The sequence below is a fragment of the Catharus ustulatus genome, chromosome 10 (assembly GCF_009819885.2).
Source record: "Catharus ustulatus isolate bCatUst1 chromosome 10, bCatUst1.pri.v2, whole genome shotgun sequence".
Taxonomy (NCBI): Eukaryota; Metazoa; Chordata; class Aves; order Passeriformes; family Turdidae; genus Catharus; species Catharus ustulatus.
Genome location: NC_046230.1, coordinates 17,743,203 through 17,762,924, shown reverse-complemented (window position 1 = coordinate 17,762,924; position 19,722 = coordinate 17,743,203). Strand labels below are relative to the sequence as shown.

Genomic DNA, 19,722 nt, shown 5'->3' with positions numbered 1-19,722 from the left:
CGGGGGTGCGCCCGCGCAGGAGGCCGCGCTCGCCCTGCAAAGTCCTGAGGGTGCCGCGCCCTTCCAGAGGGCTCCTAGCTCCCGCTGGCCTCGCGCCCAGGCATCCCCGCTCCCCGCCCCGCAGTGGTCCCTGGTTCTCCCCGCAGTGTTGCCGCTGGAAATGGGGACCCAGGGAACCCCGAGAGCCTCCGCCCAGGCCCTGCTCCGGAGAGCGCATCCCGCATCCCGGGAAAAGACACCCGGCACTGGCACAGGGTGCCCTCATCCTGCTGCGATCCCACAGGGAAAAGGGAGGACGATGGAGGAGGATGGAGGAGGCTGGGGGGAAAAAGAATAAACGAACAACACAAGGCAGAAGTCCAATAAAACTATGTTTATAAATAAAAACAAGGAGATTGGTGTTGTTTTTATAAAACCCAATGGGTAGGGCAGGGCAAGGGGGGGGAGCAGTGGCCAGGGAGGCTACTGGGGACAGTGACTCCAGCGGGCTGAGGGAAGGAGAGGCTTCAGGGAGTCAGGGAGATGAACTGATGGTGTGTGAGAGCTGGAAGGGGGGCTGCAGGGCAGTGCAGACTCCCAGGGAGCAAAATACAATTCAATTCCATCATATAAAAACCGCAAACACAAGAAAGACCAAAAGAGGCAACGCTTATGGAAAAAGCCACGGTGTGGCAGGAGGAGAGGGCGCCGGGGCGCCAGCACCAACAGCAGCAGAGCATGTCCATACTGTACCGTGCTTGGCCCTGGGCATGGGGAAAGCGGTGCCCCAGCCCCAGGCACATCTCCGAGTACCCAGAAGTGGAAGGAAGAAGGGCAAGGAGCACTGGAGCAGACTCAGCTGGACCAGCACACCTGTGGGCACTGAATCCAGAGGCCATGGTTCAGGCTGCAGTCTCACCCTTGGAGAGTTCATGTTGCCACCAGGCACTGCTCGTAGCCCAGAGGGACTGGGGCTGTCCCAGAGGTTTGTCCCTCCCAGCAGCCAGGCCAGCAGCACTGGGCAGAGGAGGACACAGACTGAGGCCCTTCAGAGGGCAGATACAGAGTACCTCCACGATTCTCTAAAGCATGAAAGTGAACCAGTTGTGCCCCACCCTCGCCTTCTAACTCCGTCCAGGCCCTTGAAGGTATCACATAGCTGAGCAGCAGCGCGACAGCAGGAGGGAGAAGGCCACAGCTGCCACTGCCAGCCCCAAGCATGGGACAGTCCCTACAAACAAGACAGGCAGCAGCACATTGCAGGCAGGAGGGCAAAGAGCAGGATGGAAGGAGCAGAGCTCTGCCCTTACATTCCCCCAAAGAACCCCAGGGCGGGTGTAGGGCACTGAGTCACGTAAGAGACTCTGCACAGGGAATCGCCACCTCTCTGGGCTGGATGCAGAGGTACAGCCCCAGCCCTAAGGCCTGACCAAGGTGAAGGAGGGTCCGGCCATGGGGCAGTGTCAGGCTCAGACCTGGCCCAATATATGGGCAAGAGAAGGGAGGCAAGAGGGAAGTGGCAGCATCTCTCCACTCCCTGGAGGCACTGAAGCCCTGGAACATTCATGCATTAGCCAAAAGGCAACTACAACGGGATTTAGAATACATATATAAGGCTGGTCCCTGCTCCCCTCTCAGGGCTGTGGGAAGGGCAGGGCATCTTCCGCGAGGGGGAGGAAAGAAGCCATCTTCAGCGCCATGCTTGCCCAGCGCCCCTGGAGCTCTGTGTCCTGCTGTCGGGCCACGCCATGCTCCAGCTCTCCCCCCCACGGGTGGCAGGCTCAGAGAAAGTCAAACACCCCGTAATTCTTTGCTGCTTGATAGAAGAAACACAAAAGGGTGAAAAGAAAGAAAAGATGTTTAGGGTGGAAGGACTGAGGCAGCAGTGACACACGGGCAAGCAGCACAGGGTGCTGGGACGGATGCAGATTAATGGGGTTAGAGAGGATGGCAGGAGGGAATTACCATCGGCAATACACAAGTCTGGTGGCAGGATGGGCTGACAGCACCCAGCAGGCCTGCCAGGCCTGTCCACCCTGCTCGAGGAGGGATTAGAATCAAGGTTTAGTTCCATTTATTATTTTTTTCCCTTTTCTCTTTTCGTTATCAAGACAAAAAAAAGAAACAAAAAAAAAAACCCCAAAAAACAAGGGGTGAAGCCAGGGCTGGTCCTAGGAAACAAACAACAGGGATAGAAGGGGAAAGGAGGGACAGCAGACAGACAGGGGACGGGCGCTTCACATTACATCCACAAAGAACTCACTGGGGTTGCCCATGGCCATTCGGAAGGACTGTCTACTGGCTGTCAGTTCGGGGGGCACAGAGGCCAGGTCACGGCCTGGCGGCGCCCCGGGGGGCCCCATGGCTGACGGCGGTGGAGGCATCAGCAACATGGGGGGGCTGAAGAGAGGGGGGAGGCCGGGCGGCCCGTACGACTGCTGGCTGTGGTGGCTGCGGATGCTGTGAGCCAGGGAGTGCTGGCTGCGCTGGCTGTGCTGGCTGGCCGGCACCGAGCGCTCGCTGGCCGCACGCTCGCGCCGCATGCTGCTCCTCGTGGTGTGGTCCGACTCGCTCCCGCTGCCGCCTGACTTCGACTCCCCGGTCTTCTCTCTCTCCTTCCTCCTCTCGCTGCCACTGCGATTGGAACCGCTGCTCCGGCTCCCTGCAAAGCACACGACGCAAGGTTAGGCGCCAGCTCGGGCAAGTCAGGAAGAGGGGATGGATGCTCCTCTAGCCAAGGGAGGACTGCAGCATGCTCTGGCACAGCCAGGCCCCAGCAATTCAGTGCTCTCAATCTCCCTTCAGCAGCAAGTCCTACGGCCCTTCCAAGATGGCTTCTGTCCTGGTTTCCCCCACATAAGGCCTTGCCTAAGCAGCCTTTTCCTGCTGCTGGCCTGTACTGAACAGGATATCTGCCCACCTGCAAGGGTATTTTAGTCCTCTTCACTCACCTTCACTGTGCTGACTGCCTGCACTGCCCCCTCCGTAGCTGTAGCCTGGGTCAGGGAAGCCGGGATGGGGGTTGTATGGATGAGGCGGTGGATACTGGTATGGGAAGGCCATAGGCCAGGGTGCAGCTCCTGGGTGGGGGAGCGGAGCCAAAGTGTCCTGATCAGAAGCACCACTGGAGCCATCATGATCATGAAGAGACAGATTAGCCATGTCTGCAAGAAAACAGAGAACAGGGGTTAATCCAAGCAGAAAAACAACCACATGTGGTGCTGCAGCTTTCTGTCTGTTCTTGCTGATGGACAAGGACAGGATATGCAAGGAGACACAAGAGGTTGGCACTCTCTCTGTTCACCTTCCTGGCTGAACTGCCAGGCTGTGGGAGTCCAAGCTGCCACTCTATTACAGAGACCAGCATGGTGGGAAAGGACCACATCAGAGCTACAGCTCACCCTGCTAATTCCTTCCTCCATCTTATTTGAGCAGAACCCAGTTACCTGAGCACCAACCCCTTGGTAGCACTGAAATTCAGAGCCTGGAGATAGTCAGTAAAGACTAAGACTCTGCTAGACTGCCCAGGAGAAAAGATCACATAGTAATTGACACTGACAATGCTGCTTCCAACTTCACTACCTCAGCAGCAAGACAAGGGATCTAGGATATTCTCCATCAATCCCTTAACAGGGTCTGTAGAACAAGGAGCCCAGCCTGACGGCAGTGGCTGTAGGTGTGTCCCTGTGGTGTCAGCAGGGTTCTGCAGGACCATTATCCCTCCACCCTCTCCCTCCCACCCATCCCACATACTTCCACAGAGGTCCCCGAAGATGTAATAGCACTGCTCCGAGAAGGTGATCTTGTTCACGGTGTGTCGGATGTAGCCAGCCTTCAGCAGATTGCTGGCATATTTGCGGGACTCACGGCGGTCAGTAAAGCCTTCCACATGGTGATAGAGCCAATCTACCACATCCGAACCTGCCACCAAATACACAGTTAAATTTAGTAAGAGAAAGGAAGATGGTGGCCCTTGAGGCACCAAGCCACACTGGAACAAAGATAAAGTGGGTCAAAAGGTTCAATTTGTGACTCTTGCCTAGTCAACAGTTTGTTTATGGTGACAAAGATGCTCCCTTGGACATCTGCTTGAAAATGGGCCCCCATTCCCCAGTCCCTGCCTCTGCTGCAGGCAGCACAGTCTCTTACCAATGAAGGCATTGGGGATGGTGATCTTCAGCCACATGCGGTCACGCACCTCGAGACCTGACTCTGGTGAGGCCATGGCTTTGACAATGGTGGCCATGTCACTGTGGATGGACAGGTGAAAGTCATCGAGGCCTGTGGTATGGATGAAGGAAGGTAGGCAGAGGTGAGAGAGGACAGAAGAGACAAGAGGGCCACATGGAAGCATCACACGCGGGAGGAATGTGCCAGGGAACAATACATCGCAGACAGCCTTGAGGTACATGCTGTGCAACCCCCCTTCCCATGTTATCCTTCATGTCACAGCTGTTCCCTCTTGGGCAAAGCCCAGGCAAGAGTCACAAACTTACAACAAACTCCTGGTTTGTTGCCTCACCCAAGCTCTCCAGGCCCTTGTTTCAGGGCTTTATATACCAAATCATCCCAAACCTTCAGAAAGCAACCAAAAGTGCTGTGCTCAGCAGGACCCTGCCCCAACACAAGGCTCTCTTGCTCTCAGCTGCCTCCTCTATCCTGCTCTATCTGCTGTCTGGGAGGAGCTCTCAATTGCTCCAGGGACATGCTGAATCCCTCTGGCTCCACATTCTCAGCAGCTAACCCTTGACCAGTGTGAGCCTCTCCTCTACACCTGCCAGAGCTCCTGACTGCACCCAGGCTCCTCTACACTCCTTACACAGAAGGCTGAAAAACGTGATGTTAATTCTCCCAGGCAGAACTCCCACTGATCATAGTACCAGCCCAGCGAGAGCTGCCTCCCTCCCAGTCCCTTGGCAGGGCAGATGTGGCCCACCCCAGCTGTCCCCAGGCAGATGTATTGCTCCCTTCACAGCATAGTGAAGGCGAGGAGGCCGTGCAGCGGGTGCAGCACGGAGGCACAAGGACTTACGTTCGGTCTCTGGGATGGAGCTGGTGATGGAGGAGCTGGTGGAAGTGATTGTGCTCATGGATGGACTCATACCGTACGCTGGGTAGGTGCCAGTCATCGCTGCCGTGTGAGACACCCAGGCTGCCGGGTCGATGGGCCGGATGGGCTCACCTGCATTGAAGAAAAAGAGTCAGTCAGTAGTTGTAAGAAATTGTTATTTCATGAAAACAACCTCTGGGGAGGGACAGGGACTCAGCACAGCCCATTCCATCCCCAGTATTTGCCGGGACTCACCCGGATCGGAGCATGGAGAGTCTGGCCCAGCCCAGATCCGCTGGGGAGCAACTGGGAGAGAAAGAAGAGAGGGAGGGTCAGCAGGAGAGGTGCAGAGGGAGAGATCCCCCTATAGCTTAAGGAGGGGGTTTCTCTTTCCTCTGGCGCCCCGAGCAAGTGACCTCCCTACCCCAGTGATACGCGTCCCCAGCGTGATGTGGGAAAGAGGGCTGGGCTTATGGGCATTTTGGTCTGGGAATAGGACATAGCAGTCTCCTAAAAGGAGAGCTGAAACCCTATCAAACCCCAATTCAGTGCCCCATGGAGTCACAAACACAGGGGAGGAACAAGACAACAACCAAGTAAGTGCTTAAGGCAGGCCTCTCACATGAGCTGGGCACCAGCGCTAAGGGTGGGTCAGCTATCCACTTACTCCTGGGTAACGAGAAGCAGCCCCGCGGACTGGGGTCCCAGCACTTGGCCACTGTCAGGGTGATGGGCCTGCAACAAAAAGGTGAGAGTTAGGACCAGAGTACAGTAACACAAACCCCTACATGATGGCTAGATGCTGTGTGCCAGCTCTCTCCTGGGAGACAGGGAGAAGCTGCCAGTAAAGTGACCTTGTTTCCCTCCAGCTATGGATTTCCCTAGTGACATGAACAAAGTGATGTGACCCTGCTGAGGGCTGCTGATGACCCAAACAGAATCAGAGAGTCACAGTACAGTTTGTTTTGCAGAGGATCTTTAAAGGTCATCTAGTCCAATTGCCCTGCAATGAGCAGCAACTCAGCATCCCCACAAAAAAGGGGCACAGACCCCAATTCCCCGCAATTCTGTTGGCTACAATTCTTGCATTGGATGTGAAAACCCAGGAATCAAAGCAACACCAAAACCCTATGTTCTGAGCTTCTGCAGAGGCACTGGCAGAGGTGGCTGGAAGATACAACTCGCACACCCCAAGCACAAACTGTGCAGATGTCCCTGGATGGAAGGAACAACCCAGGTACTCACCCCGGCTTGTGCACAATCTCCCTCAGCACCCGCACAGCATCATCGTTGCTCATGTTCTCAAAATTGATGTCATTTACCTGCAAACAACACGAAGAGGTGAGTCCCAGAGATGTGACCAGAGGTTGAGCTCCCCACTCAGCCCAGCAGTGACTCAGCTTCCCTCTTCCAAGCACAGCTTCCTGGGTTGAGCCTACCAAAGTTCTTAGGGAGGCTTCTGGGTCTTTCCTTATTGCTTTCCCAGGCCCAAAGATGGAGATATGTGGGTGTGAAGTACCTGCAAGAGCATGTCTCCTGGCTCAATCCTGCCATCAGCTGCCACAGCACCTCCCTTCATGATAGAGCCAATGTAAATGCCTCCATCCCCACGCTCATTGCTCTGTCCCACAATAGAAATGCCCAGAAAGTTGTATTTCTCTGCAGGAATGGAAAGAGAAAGAAGTAAGTCACCCCAAAGCTTCAGGCACAAGCAGACCTAACCTCAGTAAAACCACATCCCAATGATGGTGATTTGTACCCGTCCCAGAGCGATGTCCTGGGACACACAAACTCTTGAGAGACAATTTCTACAAGAGAAGCCAATCTCCTACAGAATCCATCTCCCCACTCCTCCTCCATACGTTCACTTTGTCCCCTCCCCAGGTCCCTCTCCATGACCCACTCTCACTCTGGAAGGATTGCAGGCTGCAGGCACACCTCCCACTCACCCATATTCAGCGTGACTGTGATGATGTTCAGGGACATGGTGGAGTCTGTGATGCTGCTGAAGGACGAGGACTGCAACGTAAGCGAAACATGAGATGTCCTCCTGTGCCTCAGTAACATTCCCAGCTCTAGCTTCCTTCACTTGTCCTTTCCTTCCTGCCCCTCCTTGTGGCACTACAGCTACCACCCACAACTCTAGCCTTATGCAGGGAGCTTTGCAGAGCCAGAGAAAAGCCGTGGTCCTTATGATCTCTCTACAGCTGGGACAAGGCCTGTAGTCCCAACTCTTGAGGTTACATTGACTTGGAAAAGATTCACAGCACTTTTTGTACATTCATCAGAAGCCATGCCCACAGCAAAAACAGCTGAATCCCTGAGAGCCCACCCTGACCTGCACTGCCTCCCCCAGGATACCCAGCCCCTCCCTGGGTACCCGCTCAATGCGTGGAGCCTTCTGTTTCCGCCGGCGTCGCTTGTGCCTCCTCATTAGACGGGAAGCACTGCTTTGCTCTGTTGAACTGCTAAACCTGCAGGCAAAAGCAAGAGTCAGCTCTTCTGCTGCCATAGTGGGTGGCTCTGGCAGCAAGAGAGCCAGGGAATAGAGGACTGCAGGGGCAGAGGGGAGAACATGCACATGGGGGACAGACAACAGGGGATCTGCTGGGTGAGACAGAAGCAGGTCTGAGCCAGGACTACTGTGCCCTGCAAAGGCACCTCTCTGTTCTGAGAGTCAGGGGGAAATTAGTGTTTCCCCAAGACCCAAGTTCTCCTACCTGCTGGTGGAGTCATCTTCATCTGAATCGAAGAAGCTGGTGGTCTCCAGCTCGCTGCTCATGAGCGTGGAGGAGCTCTCGTACCCACCCAGGTCTCGGCGCCGCTCTCCCTTCACTGTCCCATTCACCCTGGGTGCTGTGAAAAGACAAGGCTCAGTGGGCTTGAGACAAACTCTTCCCCTATGCAGGACTCATAGCAACCTCCTCAGAACAAATCTGGCCATCAGTCAATCCCACCTAGTGCCAAATAACTCCCAGTTGACCCTAGGATCAGATCCATCCCCTATGGGATACCTCTTCTATCTCTACATGATGGGGAAGAGGCTGATGGACCAGTAGGAAAAATGTTGCTAAACTTGTGGAAGACTTGCAGCTGTTTCTTTGGTAGAGGAAGAAGCAGCACAATCGGCAAGAGTAAAGCTCACTCAGCTTCTCAGCTAAGAAGACAGAGGCACAACTGTCTCCTGCTCTTGGGGCTTCTAGAGGAGATACCTCCTCTGACCCCAAAGGGTTCAACACCAAGCTCTGCTGTAACACAGGTGTTATGGCCTGCCTCCAATGTGAGTCTATGGCTCTTCTAAAAGCCATAGAATAGCTCTTTTGAGCTGGGAAGATTCTGCAGAGCAGAGGAAGCTGCCCCAAGTCTGGAGCTGCCACCAAGCCTCAGCCATGTCCTTGCAGAGCTCTCACCATGTTACCAACACTCACCATGCTCAGGCCCATCTGTCCGACGAGGTCGTTCCCTCTGGGATGACACCACCGAGTCTGTCTCTGTCTCATTGTCCAAATTTTCACGGCTCCCCCCAGTGTTAGGGCTGTGATGAGATAAAAGCAACAAATATGTTCAACAGGGAACAACCTGAAAAGACTATCTCTTCCTCTGTCCTGACCAACACAAGGTTCCAGCCATCAGCCGTCTCCTTCTTGAGGGACAGCAACTACCACAGCACATCTATGACCGCAGGGCAAAAGACTGTGATGCTGTGTTGGCTCTTTTGTTGCATTATTTTCAGCATGCCCTTGTTTGCTGAATACCACAGCTCCACTTCAAATATGCTTCCAGCCCCACTCTCCTCCTCTCTTGCTGGCTGTCATCCCTGACAATTTGGTTGAGTGTCCCAGCCTAGTCTGGGATACTGGTCTGGATTGCAGCAAATGCACCAAGTGTCCCTTGGAAACCAGAACAGATGTCTGTGTAACTTACTGGAAAGAGGGGGGCCTGGAGTCTCCAATTCCTCCTGTGCGCTCCATGGAGGGTGGCAGCTCTGTCTGGTTATCAGCACAGACCGAGCCAGCATCTGAATGGGAACCCTCTGCAGACACCAGCTGGAGGGATGAGAGACAGAAAAGGAAACTGAGAAAACATTTATAAGAGTGGCCAAAGGAGTTGGCCAAAAGCCTGCCTGGCCCAGAATCTCATTTCTGGCAGTTGACAACAGCAGATGCCCATGAGCAGGTATGGAACAGGCCAAGCATGTAGCAACATTTCCCCCCCAAGGCCTTCCCTGACACTGGCTATTCCTGATTCAGGAATTCCTGACCCAGCAGTGAAGCCCGGGTGGGTGACAGCCGTGCTTGAACACTCTGACATCACCTGCACACTCACACCACACACTCAGGTAACCTTTAGCACATATCCTGCAGCAGAGACTGGATTCCCTCAGTTCTCACACTGGAAAAGTTACAAGCCATTCCTTTCCTCAGCTCTAGTAGCCTCTACACTTCTGCCTTCAAGCTGTGGGACCCAGCAGGAGTTTCACCTTCCCAACCCTCAGAAGCTGGGAGTAACAGAGCTCAGGGCCAAGGCTAGCTTTGAAATAGACTCTTGAAACAGGCTCTTTTTCTGGCTTCCATATGTACTTCGCAAACTTCCAGGCTGTGTTCAGCTTATTGGCTTGAGCACAACCTTCAGCCAATCTCTGGGATGCTCAGTGGATTCCCCAGTGGAGAAATTCAAGAAAGGGTTAAACCCTAGAGACTCTTTATACCAGCTGTAGGGAGCCCAGGCACACAAACACACCATGATTCTGGCTCTATAATAAACCACCGATTTCAGGGCTCAGGGAATGAGCTGGAGACACTCCCAGGGGCCACAGGATAGCTTAAATGAGCTGTTCCCCAGTATTGCTCCCTATCCAGATTTGCACTCTCCCTTACTTTCAAGCTGTAATGAACTGGGCTAATCCCAATAGTGTCAAGCAATAAAACAACAAAAAGCCTCTTTCTTGACAGAGGCATTCAGGATCCCACAGCACACAGAATCCCACACAGAATCACTAGGTTGGAAGAGACCTTCAAGATCATTGAGTCCAACTAAAGATCATTGAGTCCAACTTGACTGAGCAGAGGTGACAGGGCCCAGGAAGGATCTAACAGAGGTGGGGGTTATCCACTGTTGCTCAGTACAAAAGAAACATGAAATACAGCCTGGAAAAAAGCTGATAGCTGCTGTCCAAACCATAATATCCACTGTAAATTCAGAGGCAGCGCTACTGCTTGCTGGTGAAGGAACCACATCTGCATGGAGCCAAGAGCAGATGCCAACTCAGATGCTAGAAGCACAGCCCATTTATACATGTCTTGAGTGTTTCCCAGCATCACTGATGAAAGAGCTGTGACCTGCCCACCTTCAGGAATTGGGGAAACCGTCACAAAGCGGGGAGGGACCCCACAGATCATCACTAGTGTAGCAGATGAGAGAGAGGTCTACTGACAGATACATTGGTAACAGAGACAGGGATGTAGCTGGGGCAAGGAAGGCAGGGTAGCCTTGAAAAAGTCAGAGCCAAGGCAGCAGACAGGGCAGAGAGCAGCCTCAGGTGTCAAAAGCTGCAGAGCCCGTCCCACAAGCCCCAGGACAAGCCCAACAGCTCCTGCTGTCACAACTGTCTAACCAGCTCTTGTCTCACGCTCAGGTCGGCTTCTCTCCCTTCAGCAAGCCCCAGACACATCCCTGGCTCTGCTCCTGGCACCTTCCTGGGTGACTTGTCTTCCCAGGACATATCCCCCATCCTTAAGGGTCACATCCCTACTCTGGTAGCCACTGCACAGGAGCACAGGGTAGAGAAGATGCTGAAAGTGGCCAGCATTGCCTAGGGAAAAGTCATATAACGCTTTATGCTTGAAAATCTCAAGCAAATGATGAAATATATCAAGCAAATAGATCTGGACAGAGAGAACTAGCCACAGGTAGCTGTCAACAGCAGTGAGGAAAGTTGAGGGGGTGTTCCCAAGCAGGCGGGACTGATGCTATCTTCCTCTAACACTCCCAAGGCTGGGATTTCCTCCCAGGAAGGTTTTGATAACCATCCTGCACTTTTCCTGCCTCTTACACTGTCAGGAAATACTCACTTGGATTCTAGCTCCCGTCTTTCTCTGTTGTTAAAATTAGTACTGAGTTCTTAAAATAGCATCATCCCAGCCTGTCTGTTAGAAGCAGCAAAGCAAGTGCCCCCCTCTCAGCCCCCAAACCACCCAGAAAAAGGGATTATGAGGTGCACAAACACCTCTGGGACTGCCACTACCCTTCATGCACAAGAGCTGGTAGTGATGCTCACTCTGGACACCAGCTCCATGCCAGGATCCAGCCCAGCAGAGCAGCAGCATGGTGGTCACACCAGACAGACCCACACCAGTGTCACTCACACTGAACAACCAGAGAGCTCCTACAAGGAAGGCCAGCAGCTGCATGGATACATGGATCACAAGGAAAAGCACACCAGATTAAAAAGGAGCACTCAAACGGATTTAGAGACTTTGTGACTCCCCATAGGGCAAGTGAAAGCAAAAAGCAGCTGTAAAGGGTGGGGAGACATCTTGGGGCAGATACAGCAGAAGAGGGATGGATGCAGAGGAATGTGTGGTGGCCAAGAGCTGGACACAGGCTGTTTTCCGAAGGACCTGGGTGACCGCTAGAGGGAGGACGGCAGGCGTCCGGCCCGGCTCTTTGTGCAGGAGCCCAGCACAGCCTTTCCTCCCTGCTCCAGCCTGCACCCTGCTCCCCTGGCTGGAATCCCAGCAGCAGTGTCAGCAGTGGGATACCTGCCTGCCCCCATCACTGTTTGGTGCAGGGATAGAATCAGAACTAGGTCTGACCTAGCCTGATTTGCCGAGGATTTTTACTGTTCAGGACCTGTTTAGAGGCCTCTGGAAAAAGGCACGTGAGTCTTGGTTTTGCTCCTGGTGTAGATCCCCATACCCTCAGCAGCAAAAACTGCGGCTCAGCAGAGGGAAAAATGGATGATGTGCTGTAAAGACTCTCCCCCCACTAACAGAGGATCCCTGTGGGGATAGAGGAAGGAAGCATGCGAGCAGGGAGCAGAGCATGTGCATGGCATGGTACTGACGGAAAAGCTTGTCCTGCAGCTGCCCAGGCAGTACCTTTAGTCTTCAGGGCAGTCAAATCCAGTCCACTTCACCAGCACTAAAGTCACTTTAAGCCCTTTGCGCCAGTCACTGGAGCAGGACTTTCCTTGGAAAGCTGACCCTGCCATAGGGGCACAGGGGTTATGCTGTGGACAGGCCATGACCATGATCTCTGCTAGGCATCAGTTACCATGAGCTCTTCGTAGAGGTATCCCACATCTTCCCTGGCACAGGGGACCCAGCATCACAGAGTCCCCTCTCCAGCTGAGGGACTGGAGCATGGGGATCCAGCCCAACAGCTTTGCGAGCAGCGGGCACACCAACAGTACTGAGCAGCCCCTGTGCCTTACTTGGCACTCCACATCCAAACGGTGTTTCTCAGAGAGGGCACAAATAGACTGAGAATCCCCAAAGCAAGGGGCTTGCTTACCCATGACACCACCCGGCCGTTGAAGCAGGGAAGCTTGGCATTGTCATCCGAGATCTCTTCTTTCACCACCCTGCAGAAGGGAGAGGAGGCAGTCAGAGCTGGGTTCAGGACTTCAAAGGAAAAGGAGACTTTCCCAGATGGGTATTTGCACACAATACCAGGCAGCCCAGGCTTGGGGATAGAGCAGGAGAAGACTGACAGTTCTCTCCTGCTGCCAGGTCACAGGTTCCTGTGCCCCATGGCCATGACAGGCAGCCTGAAGAGGAGTCAAAGACTGAATAGTCATTCTTACATGCATGCAGCTGTTTCATCCCTCAGTTCACATTTTAATCAGTAAAAACAAAATTCAGGTGCATATCATAGAATCATAGAATTGTTTAGGTTGGAAAAGACCTTTAAGACCATCAGGTCCAGCTATTACCCAAGCACTGCCATGGCCACCAGCAAACCAGTCCCCAAGTGCCATATCTACACAACTTTTAAATACCTTCAGGGATGGTGACTCCACCATCTCCCCAGGTAGCCTGTTTCAGTGCTTGACTTTTGGTGAAGAAATGTTCCTAATATCCAATGTAAACCTCCCCTGGCACAACTTGAGGCAATTTCCACTTCCTGTTTGGAAAAAGAGACCAATCCCCACCTGGATACAAACTCCTTTCAGGGAGTTGTAGAGAGTGATAAGGTCCCCCCTGAGCCTCCTCTTCTCCAGATTAAACACCACCAGCTCCCTCAGCGGCTTTTCACAGGACTTGTGCTCCAGACCCTTCCCCAGTTCTGTGGCCCTTTTCTGGACACACTCCAGCACCTCAATGTCTGTCTTGTAGGGAGGGGCCCAAAGTACAGGGACAGTCACTGCCCTGGTCCTGCTGTCCACACTACTGCTGACACAACCCACAATGCCACTGACTTTCTTGGCCACCTGAGCACAGGTTGCCTCATGTTCAGCCACTATCAACCAGCATCCCCAGTCCTTTCCCACCAGGCAGCTTTCCAGGCTGCCTTCCCCCAGCCTGCAGAGCTGTGTGGGGTCATGACCCAGGTGCAGGTCCGAGCACTTGGCTTTGTCAAATCTCATACAACAGGCCTTGGTCTGTCAATCCAGACTGTCCAGATCTTTCTGCAGAGCTATCCTACCCTCCAGCACATCAACACTCCCACTCAACTTAGTCATCTGTGAACTGAGTATGCCCTCAATCCCCATGACCACATCATTGATAAGGATATTAAACAGGACTGGCCCCAGTACTGAGCCCTGGGGAACACCACTGTGAGCAGCCACTGGATGTAGTTCCATTCTTGACAACCTCCTGGGACCAACCATTCAGTTTTCTACCTAGAGAACAGTGTACTTGTCCAAGTGGCCAATTTCTCCTAGAGAATGCTGTGGGAAATAGTGTCAAAGGCTTTACTAAAGCCCAGGTAGATAACAACCACAGCCTGTCCTTCATCCACTAACTGTGCCACGTTGTCACAGGAGATCAAGTTGGTCAAGCAGGACCTGCCTTTCCAAAAGCCATGCTAGTTGGGTCTGAGTGCCTGGCTGTTCTGTACAGGCCTCATGATGGGCATGTACTCACGATAATCTGCCCCTTGACTTTCCCTGGCACTGAGATCAGGTTGACAGGTATGTAGCTCCCTTGGATTCTCCTTCTGGCCCTCCCTGTAGATGAATACCACATTTGCCAACTTCCAGACACCTGGAACCTCCCAGGTTGACCAGGACTGCTGGTAAAGGACAGAGTGACTCACTGAGCACTTCCACTTCATTGAGCTCCCAGTATCCTTGGGTGGATCCCATCTGAACCTGAAGACTTTTGTGTGTCTTAAGTGGCATAGCAGGTTGCTGACCATTTCATCTTGGATTACATGGGCTTCATTCTGCTGCCTGTCCCCATCTCCCAGCTCAGAGGGCTGGGCACCGTGAGAACAGCTGATCTTGCTATTAAAGACTGAGGCAAAGAAGACATTAAGTACCCCAGCCATTTCCTTATCCTTTGTCACTGTTTCTCCCCACATCCAATAAAGGATGGACATTCTCCTTAGTCCTCATTTTGTCACTGAAATTATTTGTAAAAACATTTTAATTGTCTTTAACAGGAGTAGCCAGCTAAGTTCCATTTGGGCTTTGGCCCTTCTAGTTCTTCCTGCATTACCTCATAATATCCTTGTAGCACTCCTGAGTTGCCTCCCCCTTCTTCCAAAGGTAAAATATTTTATTTTTTTCCTGAGTTTGAGCCAAAGCTCCCTGCTCAGTCAGGCCATTCTTCTTCCCCACTGTCTTGTCTTTCAAGTACATAGGGACAGCCTGCTCCTGCATCTTTTAGATTTCCTTCTTGAAGAATATCCAGCCTTCCTGGGTTCCTTCATCCTTCAGGACTTTCTGTCAAGGGACCCAGTCAACCAAGTCCCTAATCAGGCCAAAGTCTGCCCTCTGCAAGTCCAAGGTAGCAGTTCTGCTGATCCCCCTCCTTACTTCTGAGAATCAAAAACTCTTATCATGCTGTGATTGGTGTGCACAAGGCAGCCTCCAGCCATCAATCACCCACCAGTTCTCTGTCCACAAACAACAGGTCCAGTGCACGCCTTCCCTAGCTGGCTCCCTCACCCACTGCAGCAGGAAGTTCTTCCACACACTCCAGCAACCTCCCAGACAGTTTCTCTGTATTCCAGAGACATTTCCACCAGTTTGCTTATTTCTAAAGAAATACATAATTTAAGCCTCTTTATAATGATCTGAAAGACTCACAAACTGTGCCAGAGATTTCCAATAGATGAAAGTGAAATACATTAAACATGCTGTCTACTAAATGATACTGTTGTTTTTTAATTACTTACATAATATTTCAACATCACTTCAAGTTTTATAGTTGAACCATAATGTCATGTCCCTGCATTACACAAACAGTTACATGAATATCACCCTTCACAGTGAAAGAAGCATTAACTTTGTTTTTTCCTAGGAGTAAAACAAAACAAAACAAAAAAAACCCCAACAACAACAACAAACAAAAAACCCCAAAAAACCCAAACAAAACAAAAAACCCCAAAACAACAACAACAAAAAAACCAAACAAAAAACCCAAAAAAACAAACAAACTAAAAAAAGGGTAAAAAAGCCCCAGTAGTTTTCTTTGGAGAAAGTTTACTTTTTCTAAAATTTTAAATATCACTGGACACCTAAGTACTTGTTCCACAGAGAATCTACAATCAAAAAACTTGTGAATTCAAAAGATTCAATTACTACTATCTTTGATAAATCAAATACCAAAACAGGCTTTAACAAGCTCTTTCATTTTCTACCCAATGACAACATTGTAAGGACTCTTATTTATTACAAAGAAATATTACAATTCGTTTGTGATACTGTATTTCCCCTTCCAAGCTATATCTAAGGTAGCTTGACACATATTATGCTTAAAACATTAAGTAACTAAATAGTGAATAAATTATGTGTGGGGGGAGAAAAAGTCCAACAAAAAAAGAACAAAGTAAAGAATGTGAAACCAAGAGAAATTATGTATTAAAAGTAAGTAGATTATAAGTATCTAACACTACTCAGAAGTGGAATCCTATCAACAGCTCTGAAGGCTCCCCAAGCCAGTCCCCAACTCACGGAGAATCGAAGAGGATGCAAAGGTGGGACACGGAGCTGTGACCCATTGCCCCAGAGTGCCATCAAGTCACAGCATGCTGGGGCTTGGAGAAGGTGCTCTGGGCTCCTGGCTGTGCTCCCTGTGTGCCAACAGCTGCCCCCAAAAACAGGACACGAGGCTTTCCAACACTCACAAGGCATCAGCAAAAGGCAAATGAACAGGGCTGGAAGCCTAGACCTGGGGAGCAGGCTCGCTCCACCCTGCCAGCCCCACTGGTTGCACCGGTGTCACACACACTCAGCAAAGGGCTGTCCCACGGGTGAAAGGGAGCTGGCACTTTGCTGGCAGCTGGCACTCACAATCCCTGAAAAAACTGGAGAGCCAGCAAAGGGACTGCACAAAGGCTACCCATCCCAGAAGACAGATGAGAAGGTCATGGTTTGAGCAGTCTAATCCACTCCCAGGATGTGTGTTAATTCCTCTTGCACAGATGGAGAAGCAGGAAAAGCAGGAAAGGAGCAGTGACGATGGATTAAAACCCTGCTAGCTTAATGCTTCTTCAGCATGTTCTGTGCCAGCCTCTGCCCAAAGGCCCTGCAGCCCAGATGAATGCCAAATACAGGCAGTCCCCTTGGGACCCGGTATGGGGCCCACACCAGCCCTTTCCAATGCAGGCAAGTTGTCGTCTTCTCACTTCCAAGCGCACACGCACATGCACCCTGCCCTGGCTGCACTAGTATCCATTCATACTGTCGCCAGCAGCCTGGACTGCATCCAATTCCTAGAGAGAACTTCAGGCAGAGCCAATTTTCAGTGCTACATGCTGCCTGCTCAGGGACACAGAGCCCTGCCTGTGGGTGAAGGGACAGGGTGATATATTTGCTGGGTCGAGGTGACCAACCGCTCAGCACAAGTCAACTATTCCACTTTCAGTGGGGACAGAGGAAACCAACCCCAAGACCCGCCCATTCAGCCTCAGCTGCAATGCCTGATGGAGAACAAGCTCCCTCTGTCCTGAGAGCTGGTCCCTCCTCACTCTTATTACCCTGCGGCTGCCCCAGACATCCCAGGGGTCAGCTCCACCCCGGAGCAGTTTTCTCCCTCTTTCCCCAGCCACTACATTATTTATCACTATTTATCACCCAGATGCCAGAGCACAATGGATTATATATTTAGACTCTACAGAGCAAAAACTGATAGTGCTGGAGTCAGGCACATGCTGAGCAGGAATATCTCCGCAGCACTGCTCACATCTGTCACCCCTCACACCATCCCAGCTATTCGTGCCCTGCATTCCTTTCCAGCCTCAGCCTGAACTGCAGCCTTCCTCCTCCACTCCTTTCCAGTCTCAGCCCTAGCTGCAGCCTTCCTCCTCCCACCTCTCACCACTCTTCCAGTCACACTTCTCGCACGGACACGACCGCAGGTTCACACGTCAGAAGCCACCGAGCGAGCAGCCTCTGGGGGAGCTGTGAGCAGTGCCACGTTTCTGCTCGGCGCTTGGACGGGGAGGCAGCCATGAGATGGAACTGGAAAACCATCCTGTGAATGTGCTGGGAACAGCCCCCACCTGATAGGGTCTGAGCCAGGGAATCCTGAAAGAGCAGACCCAGAAGGAGTTCAGGCTCTCTCAGTTCTCATCAAGCCTTTCCTTTTCCCAGAGCCCAGGGAAAACATCTGCCTAAGGGTGATTCCAAAGGGACTGCTTTGAGTTTACTGTCAGGTTTTGAATGTTCCAACGTCCTGCTGGGGGCTGGGTGCAACACGGTGTAAGAATGGTAGCCAGGAAAAAAACCCTTTCATGTGGAGGCAACCCGAGCCTTGCCTTGCCCAGGCGAATGCGAGTCCAGGAGCCTCGGTGCTGCTGCCCTGCCCGGAGAATTGCCCTGCAGCCGGGCACTGACCGGCCCCCTTCCCATGCCGGGGCCAGCCGACGTGCCGAGGCCAAGCTGCAGCTCAGCGCCTGGCCCGCAGGCCCAGCGCTCCCCAGCACTCATCTGCCTTGAATTTTCCAACAAAGAGACCTGCGGGAGGGAGGAAGGAGGGAGGGTTACAGGGGAGGCAGGCCGAGTGGGCGGATGATTCCACCGCCGTCCCCAGTGACACGGGGCCAAGCCGGGGGGAGGAGGAGGAGGAAGAAGAGGAGAAGGGGACGAGGCTCTGGCTGCGCAGGAGCCCGGGGTGTGCGGAGGGGGCTGCCAGGGCTGACACAAGCAGCACATCTGCTCCCAGGCAGCTGGGGGAGGGGAAGGGACAACCCCGGCAGTAGGGAGGGAAGCAAAGGAAACCCAGCTCCAACCCTGGCTCCATCCCTACCCTCCCACCAGCTCCTCCTATGGAGCCAGCAGACCCTGTCCCCACGGCCTGGGAAGATACCACGCTCCCGGTTTCTCCTCCCGCTGTCTTGACGGCGGAGCAGCTGGTAGCCTGGAACATGGATGCAGAGGCGGGTGAGGGACAGGCAGGCAGACGCTGCCTTCTCCAGGGAGTTCCAGCCTGGCTCAGGAAATTAGAGGGTATTTTATATCACAGAGTCATGTCCTAGGAATGAAGGGAAGGTGGAGAACAAGAGAGTGTGCACAGGAGAGAAAGGAAGCCATAAACCCCAAGCCGCGGAGACGGCTGTGCCGTGTCAGACCCCGGCTGCGCACACATCACCAGCGCAGCTGCTCTGCTCCAGCCTCCCCGTTTCCCCTCGGTGGCCTCCAGCCTGGCTCAGGCTGTGGATACAAGCAAGTTTCTAGCTTCAGCCAGCTCTGATCTCTCCTGAGCAGCATCTGCTAGCCACAGCAAGGTCCCTGCGAAGAACTCTGATGGAGTAATGCAAGCCCAGCAAGAGAAGAAATCCAAGAGGCGTGCACAAAGGCTTCCACACGATTTGAAACCCAGATTTGGAGGCAGGCTTGGAGCTCAGCAGCAATTACTCCTTGTCTCTGGCAGTCCTGTCCCCCAGCTTGCCTATCTAAGGGCTTGCAGCAGGGAGGATACTCAGAGAGAAGAAATCACAGATGTGGTGGCAAACACAAAAGCTGGATATGGCATCAGAGGGGTCAGTACTAAGAAGGGATGGGACCTCTCAAGCATGTTGGACAGAAGGAAAATAGGGGACATGCAAAGATCGAGAAGACAACTGAGCAGTGACAATTTCATACAAAAAAGATGCAGTTAATAGAGCAGATGAAAGAATTAAGATGTTTCCTCAATTATTAAGAGAAAAAATCTTTACAGAACAGCAATGTTCTTTCCAACAGTGCAAAGCCCAGAAACTCAATTATAAACAATCTTCTGTTACAACATTCCAGAAGTGCATAATTACATTGGTCATTCCTGTAACCTTCACAGCCACCATCTCCTACAGCTCACAAAGGGCAGACAAACCAGACAAAAAACATCAGGAGACCCTTCTATCCAACAGCACAAGCTTCAGGGATTTACACACTAGAAATGTGATCTCGTTTCCAAGACCTGTAGTAAACTCCCCTTAGGGCAGGGATGTTTTGCTTCCAAATGATTGTATAGATTAATAATGCTGCATAGCAAAAGGAAGCACCTTCATGTGTTACTCCCCAAATATGAGCAGCTCCT

At 52.3% G+C, this 19,722-nt stretch overlaps 1 protein-coding gene across 8 annotated transcripts in view; it reads right to left on the bottom strand.

Moving 5' to 3' along the window:
• Positions 1-358: 358 nt before the first annotated feature.
• The window catches only part of DVL3 (dishevelled segment polarity protein 3), a 33,849-nt gene continuing 14,485 nt past the window's right edge, over positions 359-19,722 (bottom strand). The window contains exons 2-17 of one of the 8 annotated variants that reach the window (XM_033068921.2): positions 12,545-12,614; positions 8,954-9,075; positions 8,458-8,564; positions 7,750-7,885; positions 7,410-7,503; positions 6,979-7,048; positions 6,549-6,688; positions 6,275-6,351; positions 5,652-5,764; positions 5,285-5,335; positions 5,012-5,161; positions 4,129-4,260; positions 3,733-3,900; positions 2,931-3,143; positions 2,243-2,641; positions 359-1,792 (exon numbers count right to left, since the gene is read on the bottom strand). In XM_033068921.2, coding sequence (XP_032924812.1) covers positions 1,761-1,792; positions 2,243-2,641; positions 2,931-3,143; positions 3,733-3,900; positions 4,129-4,260; positions 5,012-5,161; positions 5,285-5,335; positions 5,652-5,764; positions 6,275-6,351; positions 6,549-6,688; positions 6,979-7,048; positions 7,410-7,503; positions 7,750-7,885; positions 8,458-8,564; positions 8,954-9,075; positions 12,545-12,614 — 2,074 coding nt within the window. In that variant the 3' untranslated portion in view covers positions 359-1,760. Of the gene's footprint in view, positions 2,642-2,930; positions 3,144-3,732; positions 3,901-4,128; positions 4,261-5,011; positions 5,162-5,284; positions 5,336-5,651; positions 5,765-6,274; positions 6,352-6,548; positions 6,689-6,978; positions 7,049-7,409; positions 7,504-7,749; positions 7,886-8,457; positions 8,565-8,953; positions 9,076-12,544; positions 12,615-19,722 lie in introns of all 8 variants that reach the window. The other 7 variants (XM_033068923.2, XM_033068922.2, XM_042779606.1 and 4 more) reach the window with 7 other exon arrangements.